The following is a 21,671-nucleotide window of genomic DNA, read 5'->3' on the forward strand; positions in this document are numbered from 1 at the left end:
CTGTTCCTTGCTGAGCCTGAAAATAAATATTCAAATATTTCTTATTGAAAATAAGTTATTTCAAGAAGCGAAATAACTTGGGATGGGTATTGCCAAAAGAGTAGTTTGGGGAGTAGGTCGAGCGGAAAATTGGCAGTTCTTCTGCTATCTGCAGTTGGCAATTGGCAGTTGCTGCTACCGAAAACGGTGCTGTTGTTAAAAAATATTTATTTTCAGGCTCAGCAAGGAACAGATAGCCCGTCAAGAATCGAATGAAGAATTAAAGGCTCTTAAGAATGAACTCCTTGACTCTTTGGCCACAACTGCTGCGCAGCAAGAGCTGAGAATAAATATTCAAATATTTCTTATTGAAAATAAGTTATTTCAAGAAGCGAAATAACTTGGGATGGGTATTGCCAAAAGAGTAGTTTGGGGAGTAGGTCGAGCGGAAAATTGGCAGTTCTTCTGCTATCTGCAGTTGGCAATTGGCAGTTGCTGCTACCGAAAACGGTGCTGTTGTTAAAAAATATTTATTTTCAGGCTCAGCAAGGAACAGATAGCCCGTCAAGAATCGAATGAAGAATTAAAGGCTCTTAAGAATGAACTCCTTGACTCTTTGGCCACAACTGCTGCGCAGCAAGAGCTGAGAATAAAATATGAACAGGAATTAGCATTACTGAAGAAGAGCCTTGAGGAAGAGTCTGGTCATCACGAGAGCCAGTTAATGGAAATGAGGCACAAACATAGTCAAGAACTGGCAGTTTTGCATGAACAGATGGATAATGCCAAGAAAATAAAGGCAGCGTTGGAAAAAGCTAAGGTAACTTTGGAGGCTGAAAATGCAGATATGGCTAATGAGATCAAGTCAATTTTAACATCCAAAGCTGAGACTGATAGAAAAAGAAAACACCTCGAGTCACAGGTAAAACTTTCCTTTTAAGTCATGTATATATGTCGTGAAGAGTATGTATGTCTCTCTCCCATGTCTATTGTATGTGTACCTTTGGGTGTATTTACAAATGGCGAGGGGTAGATTAGTTAAAAAGATCTTTATCCAGGGTCGCCCAGTGCTTGGACAAACTACAGCCATCCTGTAAACCTTGATTATATATCTGTCATGGGATAAAATAAGGGACCTTAGTTGAGCACAATCGTATGAAATGCTATTTTCAAATGGACATCACATTTTTGAATAGAATTCGATACCCATCTTATTACAGTTGGCTTAAATTTCGTTGGAATCCTTTCTCCTTCTGACTTTTTATTCCGTTGAGTTTTTCCAAATGACTTCACTTTTATTAAACAGGTGACTGTATTTTAAGCTTGTGTTTTTTTTCTTATTTATTATATCAAAATTCTATATGTTAATTTCTGTATTTCTAGTAATTTTTTTTTCTATTAACATAATTATTTTCATTTTTTTCAATTTTCCCTAGCTTTTCCCTACTTTTTATTTCTATTAGGCCTTATCATTGTATTAATTCTACAATTTTGCGTTAGAACAGGCATAGATGTTAATTTTGGTGGAGTCGTGTGGATTTCTATGAATGTCTAGAAAGCCGACCTGGTTCATAGTTAGTCTGATATTAACTCTGCCTAGTCTGGGATCTCCACACCCTTTTACAATGCTAGAAGGCTGTACATATACCTATATTTTACCGTAAAGCAACGTGAAAATGGAACTAATGATCGGTGGGTAAGCTCCAAAATTATCTTGTAAACTAGTAAAAAACATTTGTTGCTTTAGAATGGGGGAAAAAATGTTCGTGTTAGTATGTAGTTTAAGTCAATAAAAACTTGGTTTAATAATTTTATGTTGCAAATGCAGCACTAGATGCAATTTTTTTTTTTTTTTGTAGAGATTTCGACTCAGTTTGGTGTGTTAATACATGTAAATTTTGGGCACCCTCCCTCCCTTACAGAGCCCTGAATTAATTCAATATATCTTCTTTAGGTGTCAGAGCTCACCAGTCGCCTTCAAGAATCTGAGGGTGCACGTTCAGAGGTTCAAGATAGACTGGTTCGCATACAGACTGATATGGAGTCTTTAACAGCCCAGCTAGTTGACGCCGAGTCACGGTCTGTTAATGCAACTAAATCCAACGCGAACACTGAGCAACAGTTGAATGAAATGCAAACCCAATTAGAAGTGGAAACGAAGCAGAAATTGGCTCTAAATGCAAAAATTAGACAACTAGAAAGTGAGAAGGAAAGTTTGCATTACCAAGTCGAGGATGCAGAAGGAGCAAAGTAGGTCTCTTTCTTGTGTTTTGTTTCTTGTTTCCCTTTGTTTAGTTGGTTTTATGTCTTGCTCCCATGGTTGAGTGTTCCTAGGGCTGACTTTACGTATTTTATAAGCTTTCCAAATTCTATCCCTCATTCCTCTCTTAAATATCCCTTTAATGCTCCATTCGATTGTGACTGTATAAAGAGAGCAAGTCTCCCACCAGGTCCATAATTTTGGAAAAAGGTCTTGTATTTTTATCTTTGTTTATAGATGGTTAGTAAATCAGAAGAAAGAAAAAAGGTTCGTAAAGCTCGTATTTTTTTTTTGTTGCCCACTAAAAGCAGATGGGGCACTTTTCCATGTAAATGATAAGCAAAGCAAATGGGCAAGATCTTTTTTGGGACTTCCTGGACTATTTTGACTTGAATTTGAAAGGAATATGTTCCTTAGGACATTGAAAATTCGAGTTTGCACTGGTGGAGAAAGTGAGCAATGGGGTTCTGATAGAGCTGAAATTTTAAAAGAAGGTACTCTCTGTCTAGGGTGCTTAAGAAATTAAACAAAATTCCGGTAGGGAGGGGGGTGAATTTTGGTATCTTCGAAAGAAGGTGGCCATTACCTTTGTTCAAAGTAAATATTATGTCATGTGAAATGTATTTTTAAATTGGATAATTTAGATACGCTATTGTGATAAATTTAGATACGCTATTGTGATAAAAGTAAAATAGTTCAAAATAGGGATGAAACCTTTTTATTGACAGTAAATAGATATAAAATTATTTAACTGGATATTTCGAACACATATACAGTGTTCATCATCAGCAGTAAAACTAAAAGACACGAGTAAAAATAAACAAAATTTATACCTAATAAACTAATTACATATAGTCTATTGCTCTTATTTTTTTCAATGCAACAGCGTAGGCAAATCTCTTTAATCTTTTCGGTTCCGCTTCATTAGAATTATCTGACATATTACGTTGACAGAGGTCATAGCTCTTAGGTGAGGTGATATTTACTTTATTTGACCTCAGTAAATTATCATAAATTGAGTTCAATCCAAATTCACCTGTATCTCTGTTTATGGAATTATTCTTGAATAAAAATTTTTTCCCTGAAAATTTGCTTTAAACCTTGGTCCCTAGAAATCAAAGAAACATTTTCAAACAAAATAAAATGATTTGGAAAATTAAAGATATGTTCCTAGAGGGCCGATGTGAAATCTTCAGGTTTGGTATTTTGCTTTAAAGACAATGAAATAAAATGATGATGTTGTAACAATCTCATTTTTAAATTCTGGTTAGGACGTCCCACATAAGAGCTTCCACAAGTACATGGGATTTTATAAACCCCACTTTGTTGCTCTACGGAAGTCCGATCCTTTCCAGAATTTAAAAAACTAGCCAAAGTATTACTACCTATTAAAGCTACCTTTAAGCCATTATTTTGTAAAATTCTTTTAAGTTTTTCACTTAAACCTGGAACATATGGTAGAGAACAAAAAATATCTTTCTTTTATGTTGTTTCCAGAATATCGTCAGAAAATTCTAGAAATTTTTTCTAGAATTTTACTTTCGTCATGGAAAGGCAGTGTGGTCGTTGAAGTTATCTGCTATTGTGATAACCTGGTTACACTTCGTTTCTTTGTGTCACCATCGCTGCTTCACCGGGAACAGATTCTAGCCTATAGTGCCAAAAATTTGGAACAGGCTAAAGACCGAAATTTTTAGACCCTTCTTTGCTCCTTCTCCAGATCAAGATTTTAAGTCTGCTCCCGAAACCATATGCCAAACCAAAACCATGAAACAAGGTTATGACTGAAATATGTGCTACAAAAAAATTTGTTATTCATGCCAAGATTAAATATCCAATCCCAAAGTTCTCATTATTATTATTAGCACGTAAAGAATCGACATAATTTTATAAACAGGAATGGATCAATTTCAAGAATTTTTGTAGAAAAGCAAAATTTCGACTTGCAAAATTGAGTTATGTGGATGAGGGTGGGCCCCTTCGCATTTTGAGCAATCCTGGATATAATATTAAACACAGAAAGATATTAAGGAAAATATAAGTGTTTTCAGATAATAATAAATAACGACATAGTAAATGAAGGCAAACAGATAATACTCGGTGTGGAGAATGGCTGTAGAGAATGGCTGGGTAGGCTGGGAGGTCTGACTGTAGCAGAGTCTAGCTTGGCTCTTAATCTTCAGAAATTTCAAGCTATCCTTGGGTTCCATGAACATGAGCTTCACAGATCTTTAGTGAGGTACTTTAGGGATGTATAGGGAATTTCAAGGACGTGTAGTAAATAGAAATATATACAGGCCTTGATTTACCAATAGGTCCACTAGGCCGTGGTTTAAGGGGGCACATTGCCAAGGGGGACAATAAATTGAACTGACGTGATTTATTGTCAAAGTACAATCCACCGTCGCGCTACCTATTCACAAATAAGGGATTTTAAAATAACACAGGGATTCTGTGGCCACTTAAGTTTAAATTTCGTTTACTTAAGTTTAAATATTCTTAGGCCGCTACGCGCTACCTATTCACAAATAAGGGATTTTAAAATAACACAGGGATTCTGTGGCCACTTAAGTTTAAATTTCGTTTACTTAAGTTTAAATATTCTTAGGCCGCTAAAATAGTGTGGCCACTATCTTATATTCTGCCAAGAATGGCAGCTGGGAGTTCAAAATCACCTCTGGTTTTCATTACTTTTAACTCAGCAGTTGCCTTATGTTTAGCGCTTCCAATATTGATGAAGTTTTCGGGGATTTTCCCTGAAAATCTCGCAAAAAAGGAATGGCCAATACTTATTTACCTAGTAGCATCAAAGTTTTAAATTCAGCCCTGGAGAATTGGTCAAAATCTAAGTCAAAACCTGTCAAAATCTAAGCTGCTCAATTATAATTTCATTGGTTAAGTTGGTGAAAGTTAGCCCAATCTATCTTCGTATTTTTGTGGTATGAAACAGAAATTTAAGATATTGCTGAGAAAAAGTTCTGTATTATACAGAAATTTCCAAAATCCTTGGAGAAATCCTTCAAATTATAGCTTTTTTATATCTTGCTTAATGAAATGCTCAAAATTCATCCCATTGCACCCTTCTTCTGTCAAAGAATTGGGGATTTTGACTATGAATTGGAATTTGCATTATTATACATAAACGTTATGTACGCCTCTGTTGAAGGGTTTTAACCAGGCATATCCTTAGAGGTATTGGAACCACATTATGGAATGCGAGACTCAATCACCAGAACAGCTCTCCATTTTACTCAGTATAATAGGAAGCTAATTTTATGGCAGTATATGACAAAATTATCTAATCAATTATGATTGTTCTGCCATCCAAATGTCGAGAATCCATTCTTTAATCAAGGTATTATAACAGTTACTGGAACCTTAGCTTTTGACTTTGAAATAAAGATTAGGTAACTTGTAGCCTGCTTAAGTTCAAGAGATATGTATGTACCGTTTCAAAGTTTAAGCATTGGGAAATTTGAAAATCCATGAATCCGACATTTTAAGTGTCATCGTATAACTATTTATTTGCTCTAATAGATGTCGTGAGACGCACCAAAAAAGAGGAGGTTTTTTCATAAAATCTTCTTGAAACTTGAATTAACTGAAATAAATTGCAAAGAACTAATGAAATGACGCTAGAAAACCACAAGAGTCTGCTTAAAACTGCAACACATTGATATAATATCACTTTAAAATCATCTTACCCTTTAATTACTCAACTTATGAGATGATGGTAAGGAAATTAAAAGACTGGATTTAGCACATGAGGGCCAGATCTTCATAGATAAATGCTGAGTGCCGTATAAGAGGAAAGCTTGCTTTGGTATTTTTAGATTATTAAGCATCAAGAGGGCTTTCTGGGGTTTCCTATCGGCAAAGTGAAAAACCTTTTTCAGTCCATCTTTTTAAAGTCCTTAATTGATATCCATCCATCCATTTGTCCATTTTGGGTATGTGTCCATATATCATAATTTTAGACTACTATGAGTCTTGATCTTTTGACCCCCTTCACCCCTCTCATGTTAATGCCTTTTTGGTATATTTGTTAAAGGGTTGTTGATCTCCTCACACCCACCCTCCGCTTGTCCAGCCATTGTTGGATGCGATCCTTTGTTTGTATTTTATTCCTCTAATATCTTCTTATTAACTTTTTTCTTTATTTTTAAGGAGGAACTTCGAAGAGCAAATTTCTTCATTAACTGTACAGCTACATGAAGCGAAGAAACATGCTGATAATGAAGCAGAAGCCTTGCTTCAACTGGAAGAGCTGCGAAAGAGGTCATCAAAGGACATTGAAAGCCTTCAAGGCCAAATTGAAGACCTCAAAGTACAAAATGACAGCCTTGAAAAGTCAAAGAAGAAGCTTCAAGGTGAATTAGAAGACATAATCGTTGATTTGGAGAATACATACGAAAACATAACAATTGATTTGGACTCACAGAGGGCAAAAGTAAGACTTGTACTTTTATTCAATATTAGGTCTCACTGGGTAAGACCTTCTGATACGAATTTGAATGTTGCTTCATTTGCCGGATTTACGCCTCTGGATCAAAATAAAAACGCCCGTTTGGCCGAATATTCTTTACCCTTCTTTCTTGGATCAGAGACAGAAAATTTATTTCTCTGACCGGTAATATTTTGCTCAAATTAATAAAGTCTTGCTGTTTGTTCAGTGAAGAAAAATACACTTTTGGTATTCTCATTACATAAGTATTTAAAGGATTTTCTTTGTTCCTTTTTTTTTAATTTTCGTGAAATTTTATTCTGAAATTACATTAGAGACATTGCTTCGCATGTTTTTATTTTGTTTTATTATGTTTAACAAAAAACAGAACAAGCTATTTGCTTTATTCATTACAAAAATGATAGAAAACTACAATAACAAAACCATAAGTGTTACAGTTTCATTGGCCTGTCACTTCACAAAGCAATACCAACAAAAATAGAGTCAATAACTTAGATTCTGAACAACGAAACTTTAGATGTTACAGTCCCTTAGGCCTTTCACTTACCATAGCAAACTTCTGATAACAATTAATAAAACCAACTTTGCAATGAAAAAAGACAATAAACAAGAATTAGTTGTCTGGATGACGAATTGTAAGAGTTGGTACCATAAATAATAAACTCCATAGGCTTATTACATTACAAAAATAAACACCTTTAGCAATTCGAAATTTTTTTTACTAAAGCTAAGCTGTCCTTTCTCAATTGCAGGGATGGTAGACTCAAACTACTTAAATTACGCTCACAGGGTAAACATTTCAATTAAGGAACAAGTTTAAATATTCGTCTTTTTGCTTTGGATAATTTGTAGTCTTTTGTGAGAGCTTACCTTTAAGCAGGTATTGTGCTTGTGCTTCTGATGGAGGAGGGGTGATTTAAGACTAGCTCTGGAATTAACTGTTTGGGAAAAATTCCTTCAAATTTTATCGGACACGGTTGCTGACGGATTACAAAGTTAAGTCATCAATTTAATTATACGTAAATATCATAACCCAATCTAACCTAACCATTCACTAACCATGAATGGCTTAAAGACAAGCAGAACGTTCAAAATATTGCTGTAACGGCAAATCGTTTTTAATAGATCCAATTATGTAATAAGATCCGCCAATCTTTATGTCTCAATTTGCAAAAAAGGTACTCGCAAACTAATGGTAATTTGCAGAAAATAGTGCTACCGATTTTGTTGTGGTTATGCAACTATTTTGTCGAAATTACCAAATTAAAATGTGTTGCTAATAACAACGACTTTGCTATAAGAAATGTTCAGACATAAAAGTTTAGTACTGATTTTAATTTGTCTTTAGAGGGAAATGCAAAATTAAATGTTCCCTAGAACGGGTTGTTTATAACTAATGTGTTTTGAGTATCCTTAACTTTTTTGAGCTGATGTCTGGCAATAAGTTGATTACATCAAACACCATATGGATCTCGAAGTTTAATTGTGGATATTTGAAAAATATTTTGATAGAGAAGAAAGGAGTAGAATCACCGATAACCGGTATTTTCAAGTTTTTTTTTTTCTGTCACACGGAATTGCTTTTTTGTGACGATTGATGAAGTTTTTTTCAGTATTAAAAAAAGAAAATTGCTTCGACTTTATTTTGGTCTTTTTATTCCTAAATTGCCCTTCCAGCTACTGATTTGCTTCTAGTTATTCATCGCTCCATCAAGAAATTTTCAAACTTGGCTGCATCAAACTCAACGACTATTGCGTTTTAATCAACAGAAAAACCAATAGGGAAAACGTTCCCAGGAAGATCGTTCCAAATCGAAGTACTGATAAGGGTATTTCAATCTTAAGATAATTTTACCGAACTGATTGTGCCTTCGAGTCTTTTTTGTCAGTTAGACAATGGGGTGGGAGTGTACAATGCGACAGAGCTCTATAGAAGGAGGTGAATTCTTGTACTTTAAGGAAACACCCATTGACGCTACGTTAAATCTTTTGCTAAGAGACTAAAGAGAGTCATGGGCAATGAGTGAATCTGCCCTTTTTGAACCTTTGAAGAGGTGCTAACAAAATTTTCGGAGCACCTGCATACGGTGGGGAATTAGTATTCAGGGATGGAAAAATTGTTAAAGAACTTGGGTTAAAAATGTTAAAAGAATAAAATATAAATATATTGAAATTTTCGACAGAAAATGATAAAGCTGTCAAAATGGAATGTAGTCTTTTTATGGACTTTATCCAAAATGATCAGTGATACTGTCGTAAAAGTCTGCAAAATTCGATCAAAAAACCTAGGAATATCTCTCATCCAGTCCAAAACCTATAAAGTGGATCTGCTCCTTGGCTTAAATAAGAACTCCTACCACATGTTAAAAAGTTTTATCTTAAAAAAAAATAATAATAAAAACCGTAAACGAAAGAAAACACGTTTCTATAGTTTGCTAGTTTCTACTATATTGCTGATTGACTCTCTCATGTCTTTTGTTTATTTACTAAACCGAAAAAAATAATTTTCTTTAAACTTTACGTTAAACAAAAACAATATCTTTACCAAATAGTACAGTTGTCAACACTATTTTCATTGTACGTGTAAACTAAAATTAGTAATGAAATAGCACAAACTTTTTAGACCGATTGACAAGCCACTATTTTGAAAAAAAAAAACACAAATCATATGATTGAACACAAGGGTTATACTTACAGTAACCGCGTTATTAGGTGATGTCTTGTGTACGCTTATGCTGCCTCAAAAAGTACCTAGTTTCAAGCATTTTGAAACTGATTACTATAAAAGTTAGTTGAACATTACTGGCTCTAGAGTGGCGGAATAACCTTTTTTATGGTGATGGTAAAAGGAAACTGCCGAATCGGTTAGTTTATCCCGAAAGTGATGAATCAATTTGATTTAACTTATGTTGCGTTAATTTCTGTTCAAAGGTGGCTTTGTGTTTGGAACTTGTGTTAATATGTCATGAAAGCCTTTGAGGATTGATGGTGAAAACCCTTGTTGAACATTGCCTAAGGATTCCATCTTGTTAATGCCTGCTTGTGTTTTCAATATCAGTTTCATTTTAGGTTATTGAGCTGGAGAAGAAACTGCGTAATTTTGACAAAATCCTGGCAGAAGAAAAGGCAATTTCAGAACGATTTGCGTCAAAACGAGATGCAGCTGAAAGAGATGCAAGAGAAAAGGAAACGAAAGTTTTCAGTCTAAGTCGAGACTTGGAAGAATATATTGTGAAAGTAGAGGAGCTAGAGAGGTCAAGAAGAGTTCTTCAAAATGAGCTTGACGAACTTGCCAATTCACGGGGAACTGCTGATAAAAATGTAAGTTTCGTTAAAGTATTGCACAAATGTTTTTCATTTATTTAAATCGTTCTTTACGTGTTTTTGGTTGAATCTTGAGTTTGATTACAAGTACAAGAACTACTAGAAGCTAGGTTATAAGTAGGCTAGGAAAAAAATGTCACTTTTATTTTTAATTTTAAATAAGTTTCAATTTTTAATTTAGCAGAGATTTTTAATCTCAGCTAATATACAGTCGCCTAAGACCTTTTAAACTAAAATATCTGCTCCCCTTTCTTAGTGACAGTTGACAATTCGCCTTGCTTTTTTTTATAGCTTTTATCGGAATGTTCCCGTACCTCTCATTGCCAAGTATTTACAAACTATGTTTAACCCCCTCCCTTTTGTTTGGGGAAGGGAGGGCAGTCCTTTAAGTATGTACAAATGTGTTTAAGCCCTTGGGGAAAAGTGGAGCTTATATATATAAGCTCCAATCAATTTATTTATAACCCATCTACCAAAAAGAGGACGGAACGCCCTTAAGATGGAGTAATAAGAAAAAAAAACTACAAATAAATACAAATCAACACAAACAAACAATTGAATAAGTAATGCTGACCATGGGTGAGACACTATCAACATAGAAGAACGAAAATCATGAAGCCTCTTATCAATAATAGATGTAGGAGAAACTAGGCGAAGATGGAGTAATAAGAAAAAAAAACTACAAATAAATACAAATCAACACAAACAAACAATTGAATAAGTAATGCTGACCATGGGTGAGACACTATCAACATAGAAGAACGAAAATCATGAAGCCTCTTATCAATAATAGATGTAGGAGAAACTAGGCGGAATTTGCTCATTAAGTAACTATTTCCAGTCCAAGGAGGTAAATTCCTGAGAAGGAATTTAGCATAACGAAAATATACTCTACGAACAGATAGTTTCTGAGGTTCACTAAAAAACTGCCAAACCGGACAAAGAGAAAGGAGATGAGGTACAACTAGGCTATTATAAATTTTCGCAAGATTTAATTTATCAATGTGTTTAATATTAGATACAATTGAAGCATAAGCAATTCTCAGTTTTTTCTTCAAATTTTCAAGGAATAATTTCACAGTTTCTTTCATATTTTTTCCAATAGGCATTCCAAGATAAAGTAATTTTTGAGAAAGGGGGACTTGAACATTAGCTAAAGATAAGAAAATAGGGCCATTTGTCTCTTTAAAATTGAAAGCTACAACAGCAATTTTTTCAACATTAAAAGAAAGCCCAATATTTTTATATTCATTGTAAAGCTGATTAAACGCATTTTCACATCCACTAAAAGTACGGCTTAGATTCAAAACGTCATCTGCAAAAGTTATTAAAGACAAGTAATCCACGGTGAATACAACTAGAATTAACAAAATTTTGGGCATCTAAAACAGAGTTATTAAATAAAGAAGGTGAGGTAAGGTCACCTTATCGGACTCCTTTCAAAATATCAGAAGGGGAAGATCCCCCCTTTAACTTCGCCTTAAGGTGATGGTACATATAAAAAAGGCGATTTACTATAAAAATTTTACGCCTCTTTTATACGCTTCAAATAAAACTTGGGATATATATATATATATATATATATATATATATATATATATATATATATATATATATATATATATATATATATTGGATATCGGGATATCGGGACACAAATGACGACCGGGACACTGGCACATCTATCTATATATATCTATATATATAAAAATAAGTTGTCTGTCTGTGGATCTGTCTGTCTGTCAGGTGACGTCATGTTTCTGTGTCGACTGACGTTTTGTTTTCAACTGACGAAATTACAGACCGGGACATCGGGACACAAATGACGACCGGGACATAGGGAATATAAATGACGACCGGGACACTCAAAGAGAAAGCGACCGGGACACAAGGAATGTTCGATTAGCAATCACCATCAACAAAGCACTGGGACACAAATGACGACCGGGACACAGGGAATATAAATGACAACGACTGACGTCATGTTTGTCAACTGATGAAATTACATACCGGGACACCGGGACACAAATGACGACTGGGACACAGGGAATATAAATGACGACCGGAAACCTCAAAGAGAAATTACAGACTGGGATACCCGGACACAAATCACGACCAGGACACAGGGAATATAAATGACGACCGGGACATGGGGACACAACTACAACAGGGACGCCGGGGGCACAGGCGGGATATATAAATGACGACCGGGACACAGGGAATATAAATGACGACCGGGACACTCAAAGAGAAATTATAAACTGGGATACCGGGACACAAATGACGACGGGGACACAGGGAATATAAATGATGACCGGGAACCTCAAAGAGAAATTACAGACTGGGACACCCGGACACAAATCACGACCAGGACATAGGGAATATAATTAACGACCAGGACACAGGGACACAATTACAATGGGAACGCCGGGGGCACAGGCGGGATATATAAATGACGACCGGGACACAGGGATTGTTCGAATAGAAATTACAGACCGGGACACCGGGACACAAATGACGACCGGGACACAAGGAATATAAATGACGACCGGGACACTCAAAGAGAAATTACAAACTGGGACACCGGGATACAAATGACGACCGAGATACAGGGAATATAAATGACGACCGGGACACAGGGACACATCATTAGAATAATGAGGTATAGATCTGAATACGGATTGTTTTTCCCATGGACAATTATATGTTGCATGTTCAAGAGTCAGTAAACCTGAGTAAACGTAGTTAAATATATATATATATATATATATATATATATATATATATATATATATATAAATATATATATATATATATATATATATATATATATATATATATATATATATATATATATATATATATATATATATATATATATATATATATATATATATATATATATATATATATATATATATATATATATATATAAATATATATATATATATATATATATATATATATATATATATATATATATATATATATATATATATATATATATCTATTCACAGGTGGGACACAAGGACACAAATACAATGGCGCGTAACTAATATGGCGCGTAACGACTTACGCGCGCGGGGGGGGGGGCTTGGGGGGGCGCGAAGCGCCCCACCAACTAGGTGTTGGGGTGGCGCATACCGGGACACCGGGACACAAATGACGACCGGGACACAGGGAATATAAATGACGACTGGGAACCTCAAAGAGAAATTACAGACTGGGACACCCGGACACAAATCACGACCAGGACACAGGAAACATAAATGACGACCGGGACACAGGTCCCGCTCTTTACGCTAAAGTTTTTTACTATTTTAAAAAGAAGAATTGAGAGAAAGAGTAAAACTTTAGCGTAAAGAGCGGGGCGTTGATGAGGAACCAGCCTCTTTCATATACGAAGTAATTTCTGGTCGTTTTAAGTTTTGATGTCGCTCCTTACTTTCAGTTAAAAAAAACTTGTTTTTTTTATTTTATTTAGTTTTTTATTTAGTTTTTTACTATTTTAAAAAGAAGAATTGAGAGAAAGAGTAAAACTTTAGCGTAAAGAGCGGGGCGTTGATGAGGAAGCAGCCTCTTTCATATACGAAGTAATTTCTGGTCGTTTTAAGTTTTGATGTCGCTCCTTACTTTCAGTTAAAAAAACTTGTTTTTTTTATTTAATATTAAACAAAAGCGGGAAACGCCCTCTAAAAGAAAATAAATCTTAATGAAAAGCACGCCATCAGATTCAGCGTTTTAGAGAACTCTGTTCTACAGATGGGGGAAGAAAGTGTAACTAGGGGTGAGAAAGAAAAACTAGTTGCCCTGGAACCAGTTGACCTGAAAGAAAAACTAAGCCTGAAACTATATTCTAAGACCACTTAAATTTGTAGCTGAGTTAACAGCTTATCAGTCGAATCACAGAGTTTTCAAACTTCGGAATAGGCTAGCTTCTAGACAAAAAAAAAGCCGGCGGGTAGTTCTCTCCTTGATATTCGCAATATGTAACCCAAATTCCACCTAAAATTTAAACAGATATTTCATATAGAAAATAGGTAGGCTCTAAATCTTGCAAAAATCCCTCCGTCTAGTTTTCTTGGTCCATGTTGAAGAATGGGTGTACGAATTTGAAAATAATTGTCCTTCTTTTCCATAAATTCAACTCAATTGACCCATAAATTTCATGCTTGTCGTAGCAAAAAAACAGGCGTACCTTTCTAGTGAAATTTTGATGGTGTAGGTGGTGCTGGAGATCTGATAAACCCACTTAGCTATTCCAAAAATTCACCTTTTGCTTATTATTGCACTTAAAGTTGGCAGTGGGGGGAAGAATTTCTTATGGATTATGGGTGAGGCTTAGAGGTGTGATCCCATAGATTTCAAGTCAAAACAGGATTCCAGTTCAAACGAGGCACAATTTGACTTCCTCTCCGCTACAAGATTGGAAGTGGACTAGAACCCTGGGGCAGGGTGTTCTGGGAAGGTCAGAGTTCTACTTTTTCTATCAAATCATATATTAAAATTCTAAATCAAAATATACTAAATATTTTAAAATATATCAAAATACATTAAAAGTAAAATCAAAGTATTAGAGAACTCTGTTTTACAGGTTGAGGAAGGAAGGGTAACTATGAACTTGAATTTTTATAATTTCGAGAATACACGGGCTTGTAAAACAAAGAAAACCACTAATTTATCATAAGGAGTACTTTTTTTCTCACTCCTAAATATTACATTTGGCAATGCTTCTGCCCCCAGAGACTGGTGTACTCCCAGTTAGAAGCCCCTTGTTTAAATTAATTTAAGAGCCAAGGTAATAGAATGGAAAATAATGAATAACAAAATAGTAGATAGTGAATAGTAAAACAATGAAAATCTGATTCCTAGTGAAAAGATAATATGACTACGGAAGAAAAGACAAAGGATTGAAAGAAAGATTATGATGGGAAAATTTTTGTTGCGTTAAAAAAGTAAATAAATTATAATCCCCCACCCGGACCAAAATCCTGCAAATCCCCTTGTCTTAAATATTATTTATGCCAGTCTTAACTACTCTTCCTTACCTACTGTGAGGTAAATAATCGCTTTTTTTTGGAAAATACTTAATAAAACGTAAGAGGTTCATTACTTTCGTGCAATTAAAAAGATAAAAATCGGTTGAGTAAACTTACTATTTATTTACATGTTATGGGAATAAAACCAATTGAAAGCACAATTTTCATTAAAAGAACTTCCTGTCTAGTTTTGTTCTGCTTAATTAGCAAATTTCGGGCTTGCATAGGGTGACTTTTTAGACCAAAGGCTTATCCAAGGTTTGAACCACTACTGTAGGGTGACACTACTTCCTAGTCTTTAAAAGTTCTCAAGTTGAGTTTAATACTCTTTTTTTTGCAAAATAGTTAGAAAGTGAATAACATTCCGGGGAGAAGACAAAAAAGTGATATAAGCTGAATTATAAATATAGTTCCACACATAATTATACCTATAGAATAAAAGATAATATCTGACAATAGAGATTTTCAGAAAAAAAAACTATCTGTTAGCCAGGGAAATACAAATTTAGAAGAAGAAGTACACATGAAAAATTCATATTAAATATGTGACAGGTTTATATTAGCAGTCAAGTCAACTCTCCAACATTCCAGTTACGTGAATTCAGAAAAATCTGGTGGTGGAGGGGGGGGGGGGAAACGCATTTTTATGCATCTACAAGGAGGAGATATGTGTCTTTTCTGTCATTTTGCTAAAATAAGATACCAAAAACGGCATTTTTTTGATGAAAATACCCCAAAAGTTTCCTTTTAATCTGTGTGTGTACGTGTGGAGGGGGGGGGGGAAACTAGAGGTCCCCCTCCCCAAATGGACGCCACTGTAATGTCAATAGTTACTGCGTACTCCACTTTGTCATTTTTGACCTATGGACCGACACACGCCACCACTATGAACTTTATTGTTTATAATATCATTATTATTGCTGTTTATTATTACTATTATAAACAGTCGGTCTTGCTAGTATAAACAAAATATCATTCAAAAACAGATAAAAAACAAGTAAATTAGATACTGTACAAATACAACAAAAGGGTATGAAAAGCTGGCAAAACCGGAAAATAAAGTTCATGGACAAAATTTGACAAATTCATGTGAATAATAGCCATTTGATGTCAACCGGCAAAATATTAAGGGTAGTGATAATAACAACAGGAGCCAAGAGCTCGTATGGTGCTTATGGCGAGGTCGGAAGAGCCAAGAGCTTCTTCCCACAAAGTTTCATTACGATCTCTCCACTCTAAGCGTTTTCCAAGATTTCAGTTTCCCCCTCCAACTCCTCCCCCCTCAATGCCATTGGATCCGGTCGGGATATTTAAATAAGATCTCTGAGATACGAGTTCCTTCTAAATGTCCAATGTCATTAATATCCGATAACCCGTTCGTAAGTTTAAAATGCCTCATTTTTTCTATTTTTTTTGTAATTAACCGTCCTTCCACTCCCCCCCCCCCCAGATGGTCGAATTGGGGAAGCGACTATTTCTAATTTAATCTGATCGGGTCTCTGATACGCCTACCAACTTTCAGCGATCGCTATATTGATCACGTATCTAGTTCATCTTCTTCATGTAATCTAGTAATCATGTAATCTAGGATCTTCTTCATGTAAAAATTGGGGTGGTCCGGATTCGAGCCTGAGACCTCTCGCAACGCAAGCGAGAATCATACCCCTAAACCATAAGTCATACTTAAGAAGAAAAATCATTTGTTTCATTGGCAAATAAAATTCTTCTCAACTATCTTGTTCACTCGCTTCCCCATATGGTCAAATCGAAAAAGAAAGTGTTTCTAATTTAATTTTGTCTGGTTCCTGATACGCCTGCCAATTTTCATCATCCTAGCTTATTTGGAAGTGCCCAAACTAGCAAAAGCGGGACCGACAGACCAATTTTGCGATTGCTATATGTCACTTGGTAAATACCAAGTGCCATAAAAAATACAAAAGAAGGATATTTACAAGTGAGAAGGATTGGCCTTAACGCCACCTGTATTTATAAATAAATTTTACACTTTTTTTTTAAATAATAATTATTTTTGCCAAAAGAGCCCATGAAGAAAATTATCTATATTTTGACCTGGTATATCTTAATATCAACTAGTCCAAACAATTTCACAATCAATACAATAAAAATAGTTTAACTTACTCTCAAATATTTCAGGCTTGATATAAGGAAACTTACGACCTTTAATTAGATCTTTATTTCAATAAAATAAAATAATCTGCAATTTAAACTTGTTTTAGGACTTTTAGTTCTAATGAAAAGTTGGCGTTAGTGACACAAGTAGCGACACGGCAGTAGAGTGGCGTAAGAGGTAATTTATTTCTATTAAAGCCAAAGTACTTGAGTTCCTTGTTTTATCAGTTTCCTGTATTCTTAGCTATGGAAAAAAAATATGGAATAAATGGAAAAAAAATACAAGAAGGTGTTTGAGAAACAATAAGAGAAAAAGAGTCTGGTGCGAGAGAGGCCGATGTGATTAATTTCTTATAAGGCTTTCAAAGGAAATTGGGCATAATGGGTAAACAAGAATTAGGAGGGCGTTGTCACACTGGAAATTTACTTCAAACTCCAAGCACTCGTTCATCTTAACAAAACGAATTTAGTAAATAGGAAACTATAATTGAAGAAAAGAGAAAAACCAAGAAATTCAGAGGAAAGTGTCTTGGATATGAAAGTGTCCGGGGTTTCTTTTCACAAATCAAATCCTTTTCGACATTTTCACTTATCAAATAAAATTTACTCAGTTATTTCTCTATTCACACATACTGCTTATTCAACAGTTGACTCTAATACTTATTTTATTTCTTGAAAAATAGTTAGAATGCAAAAAATATTTTGAGCAGAATACCAAAAAAAGCAATATACGAAGTGAAAAAAAAATGATCTAAGACTGATGAGATTTCCAATTCTATCGGTTTTTCTTTCAAAAGATTGAATCCTCAGAGGACGTGGCTCTAATGTCTCCCGCACATTATTATGCCTCAAGAACAATAAAAATGAAATTTTCAGAAAAAAAAAACTATCCACTAGGTTAGCAAGGGAGACATAAAGAATAAAGAAAAAAAGAAAGGAAAAAAAAAATAAAAAAAAGATCAATGTTCAAAAACAGTCAAAGTAGACGCAAATTCATTCAGACATAAAGTGTTTAAATGATGGAGAAACTATAGAACACTGATTAAAAAAAAACAAGTTTTTTTTACTGAAAGTAAGGAGCGACATTAAAACTTAAAACTAACAGAAATTACTTCGTATATGAAAGAGGCTGCTTCCTCATCAACGTCACGCTCTTTACGCTAAAGTCTGACTTTTTCTCTCAACTCTTCTTTTTAAAACATAAAAACTTTAGCGTAAAGAGCTGGACGTTGATGAGGAAGCAGACCCTTTCATATACGAAGTAATTTCTGTTAGTTTTAAGTTTTAATGTCACTCCTTACTTTCAGTTAAAAAAAAAACATGTTTTTTTTATTTAATTTCTAAACATTTTTGAATCAATCCAAGTTTTTATTTTGGCTCTCCGCAGAGGAATAATTAAAACGGAATTTGTATTTTTTTTAAAATTTTTTTGGCTAAATGGCTCTCTCATAGTTTTGATCGAATGATTTTGAAAAAAAACGAGTGGGGGTGGAAGCCTAGTTGCCCTCAGATTTTTTGGTTACTTAAAAAGGCAACAAGAACTTTTAATTTTTTTAGAATGTTTTTATTAGTATAAGATATACATAACTTATAAAATAGCTTACGTACCGAACTTTTGTATTCTCATATTTTTATTACATATATCAGGGGGTTCACCCCCTCGTCAGTTTCTTGTTCTTTACATTAAAGCTTAAATTTTGTCCCAATTCATTAAGAATGACCCCTGAATCACCAAAGCCGTTGAATAAATGGTTGAAATTACTAAAAATACTTTAGCGTAAAGAGTGAAGTATTAGGAGGAGGTAAGTCACTCATATGCGTAATAATTTATATTGGTTTTAAGTTTTAATGCTGCTCCTTATTTCCAGTTGAAAAAACTTTCATATTTATGTTTTAATTGTTTTTTTTTCTAATAATGCTAGAAAATCCTGCGCTCCCTTCATGGAAATTTTCTGCCCCCGTGACAAAGTCCTCTTTGGGGAGTTCTCTCAACATATCCCCCTCTTCTCAACCCCTCCCCCAACCAAACAATTGCCCTGAAAACGTCTGTACACTTCCCAATAACCATTACTATATGTAAGCAGTGGTCGAAGTTTGTAACTTTTAGCCCCTCCCACAGGAACTGTGGGGGAGTAAGTGGTCCCCAAAGACATAGTTATAAGGTTTTTCGACTACACTGGATATAATGGCTATCTCAGGATTTTGATCCGTTGACTTTGGGAAAATAATTAGCACGGGAGGGGGCCTAGGTGCCCTCCGATTTTTTTGGTCACTTAAAAAGAGCACTAGAACTTTTCAGTTCCGTTAGAACGAGCCCTCTCGCAACATTCTAGGACCACTGGGTCGATACGATCACCCCTGAAAAAAAAAAAAAAACACGCTTCCGTGATTTGCCTTCTGGCAAAAAATACAAATTCCACATTTTTGTAGATAGGAGCTTGAAACTTCTTCAACAGGGTTCTCTGATACGCTGAATGCGTATGCGTCTTAAGATTATATGACTTTTAGGGGGTGTTTCCCCCTATTTTGTAAAATAGGGCAAATTTTCTCAGGCTCTTAACTTTTGATAGGTAAGACTAAACTTAATGAAACTTACATATTTAAAATCAGCATTAAAATGCAATTTTCGTATGTACCTATTGGTATCAAAATTCCGTTTTTTTAGAGTTTTGGTTACTATTGAGCCGGGTCGCTCCTTACTATAGTTCGTTACCACGAACTGTTTGATAATTGAATAAATATCCAATACACGCCGATCTCAGACCTTTTTAACACAATTTAAAACACAAACAGAAAAGTACTCAGTTTAAATAACGAAATAAAATTTTTTTTTTTTTATCTAGTTTTCTACCAGTGACTGGTTTTAACTTCAAATCTAGCCACTCTCTATGGCTTTCCAGAAAAATTATGCGAAAGTGTGACAATTAATCGCTCATTCTGATAGCCGTAAAATAAATAGTTAATAGCCGTAAAATAAAATAAGCCGTAAAATAAATAGTTGAAATTACTAGAAATACTTTAGCGTAAAGAGCGAAGTATTAGGAGGAGTATAAGGCGAGCCCCTCATATGCGTAATAACTTCTGTTCGTTTTAAGTTTTAATGCTGCTCCATACTTCCAGTTGAAAAAAAAACATTTTCATAATTATTTGTTCATTGTGTTTTTTTTTTAAATAATGCGAGAAAGTCCTGCGCTCCCTTCATGGAAATTTTCTTCCCCATGACAAATTCCTCGATGGATAGCTCCCCAAACATATCCCCCTCTTCTCAACTCCTCCCCCCAAACAAACAAAAAACTGAAAACGTCTGTACACTTTCCAATAACCATTACTATATGTAAGCACTGGTCAAAGTTTTTAACTTGTAGCCCCTCCCACGGGGACTGTGGGGGAGTAAGTGGTCCCCAAAGACATAGTTATAAGGTTTTTCGACTACGTTGAATAAATTGGCTATCTCAGAATTTTGATCCGTTGACTTTGGGAAAAAATTTAGCGTGGGAGGGGGCCTAGGTACCCTCCAATTTTTGGTCACTTAAAAAGGACACTTAAACTTTTTATTTCCATTAGAATGAGCCCTGTTGCAACATTCTAGGACCACTGGATCGATACGATCACCCCTTGGGAAAAAAAAAACAAAAAAAAAAACAAACAAATATACACGCATCCGCGCATCTGCCTTCTGGCAAAAAATACAAAATTCCACATTTTTGTAGATAGGAGCTTGAAACTTCTACAATAGGGTTCTCTGATACGCTGAATCTGATGGTGTGATTTTGGGTGATTTTGGGTGATTTTGGGTGTGAAATAGGGGTTTCTCCCTATTTTCTAAAATAAGGCAAATTTTCTCAGGCTCGTAACTTTTGATGGGTAAGACTAAACTTGATAAAATTTATATATTTAAAATCAGCATTAAAATGCAATTCTTTTGATGTAGCTATTGGTATCAAAATTGGTATCCATTTTTTAGAGTTTTGGTTACTATTGAGCCGGGTCGCTCCTTACTACAGTTCGTTACCACGAACTGTTTGACTTAAGGCAAGATCGTAAGTGTCACCTTCAGACCATACTATTAGAATTGCTTGTTGCTTCTGATAAGCTGTATCTGACTGAATTTTCTAATTGAATTTTCTAATGTCTAAATATTAAAGGACAATTTTCTTCGGAAAATAAAGATGGGGTAAAATACCAGATTCCAACGAATCTCAATACATAGCTAGACATACATTAAATTTCGAAACACAAGTGCAAGTTCTTTAAGAGTTTTGTTACCAGCTACATCCACGCTACATCAGTCAGCTTTCGTTGCAGCTTATTGCATTGGTATCAAAAAAGCACCATTTACAAACTGCAAGTTTTGTGAAAAACAGCGCACAAACTGTTCCGAACCCTCTATTAATGACTTTGGAAAAAAAAAAAACAACTGAGAGTATCAAGCAATTGCCATTGCCAGGTAGAACAGTTAAACTTTAACAGTTAA

The 21,671-nt window shown here is 34.8% G+C and overlaps 1 protein-coding gene across 1 annotated transcript in view; it reads left to right on the forward strand.

Annotated features, from left to right (window-relative positions):
- The first annotated feature begins 82 nt into the window (after positions 1 to 82).
- The window catches only part of LOC136039096 (myosin heavy chain, non-muscle-like), a 44,114-nt gene continuing 22,525 nt past the window's right edge, over positions 83 to 21,671 (forward strand). The window contains exons 1-5 of the mRNA XM_065722581.1: positions 83 to 153; positions 520 to 901; positions 1,934 to 2,229; positions 6,407 to 6,689; positions 9,774 to 10,025. Of these exons, the coding sequence (XP_065578653.1) occupies positions 83 to 153; positions 520 to 901; positions 1,934 to 2,229; positions 6,407 to 6,689; positions 9,774 to 10,025 (1,284 nt within the window). The remainder of the gene's footprint in view (positions 154 to 519; positions 902 to 1,933; positions 2,230 to 6,406; positions 6,690 to 9,773; positions 10,026 to 21,671) is intronic.

This window comes from Artemia franciscana, chromosome 19 (genome assembly GCF_032884065.1).
Source record: "Artemia franciscana chromosome 19, ASM3288406v1, whole genome shotgun sequence".
Lineage (NCBI taxonomy): Eukaryota > Metazoa > Arthropoda > Branchiopoda > Anostraca > Artemiidae > Artemia > Artemia franciscana.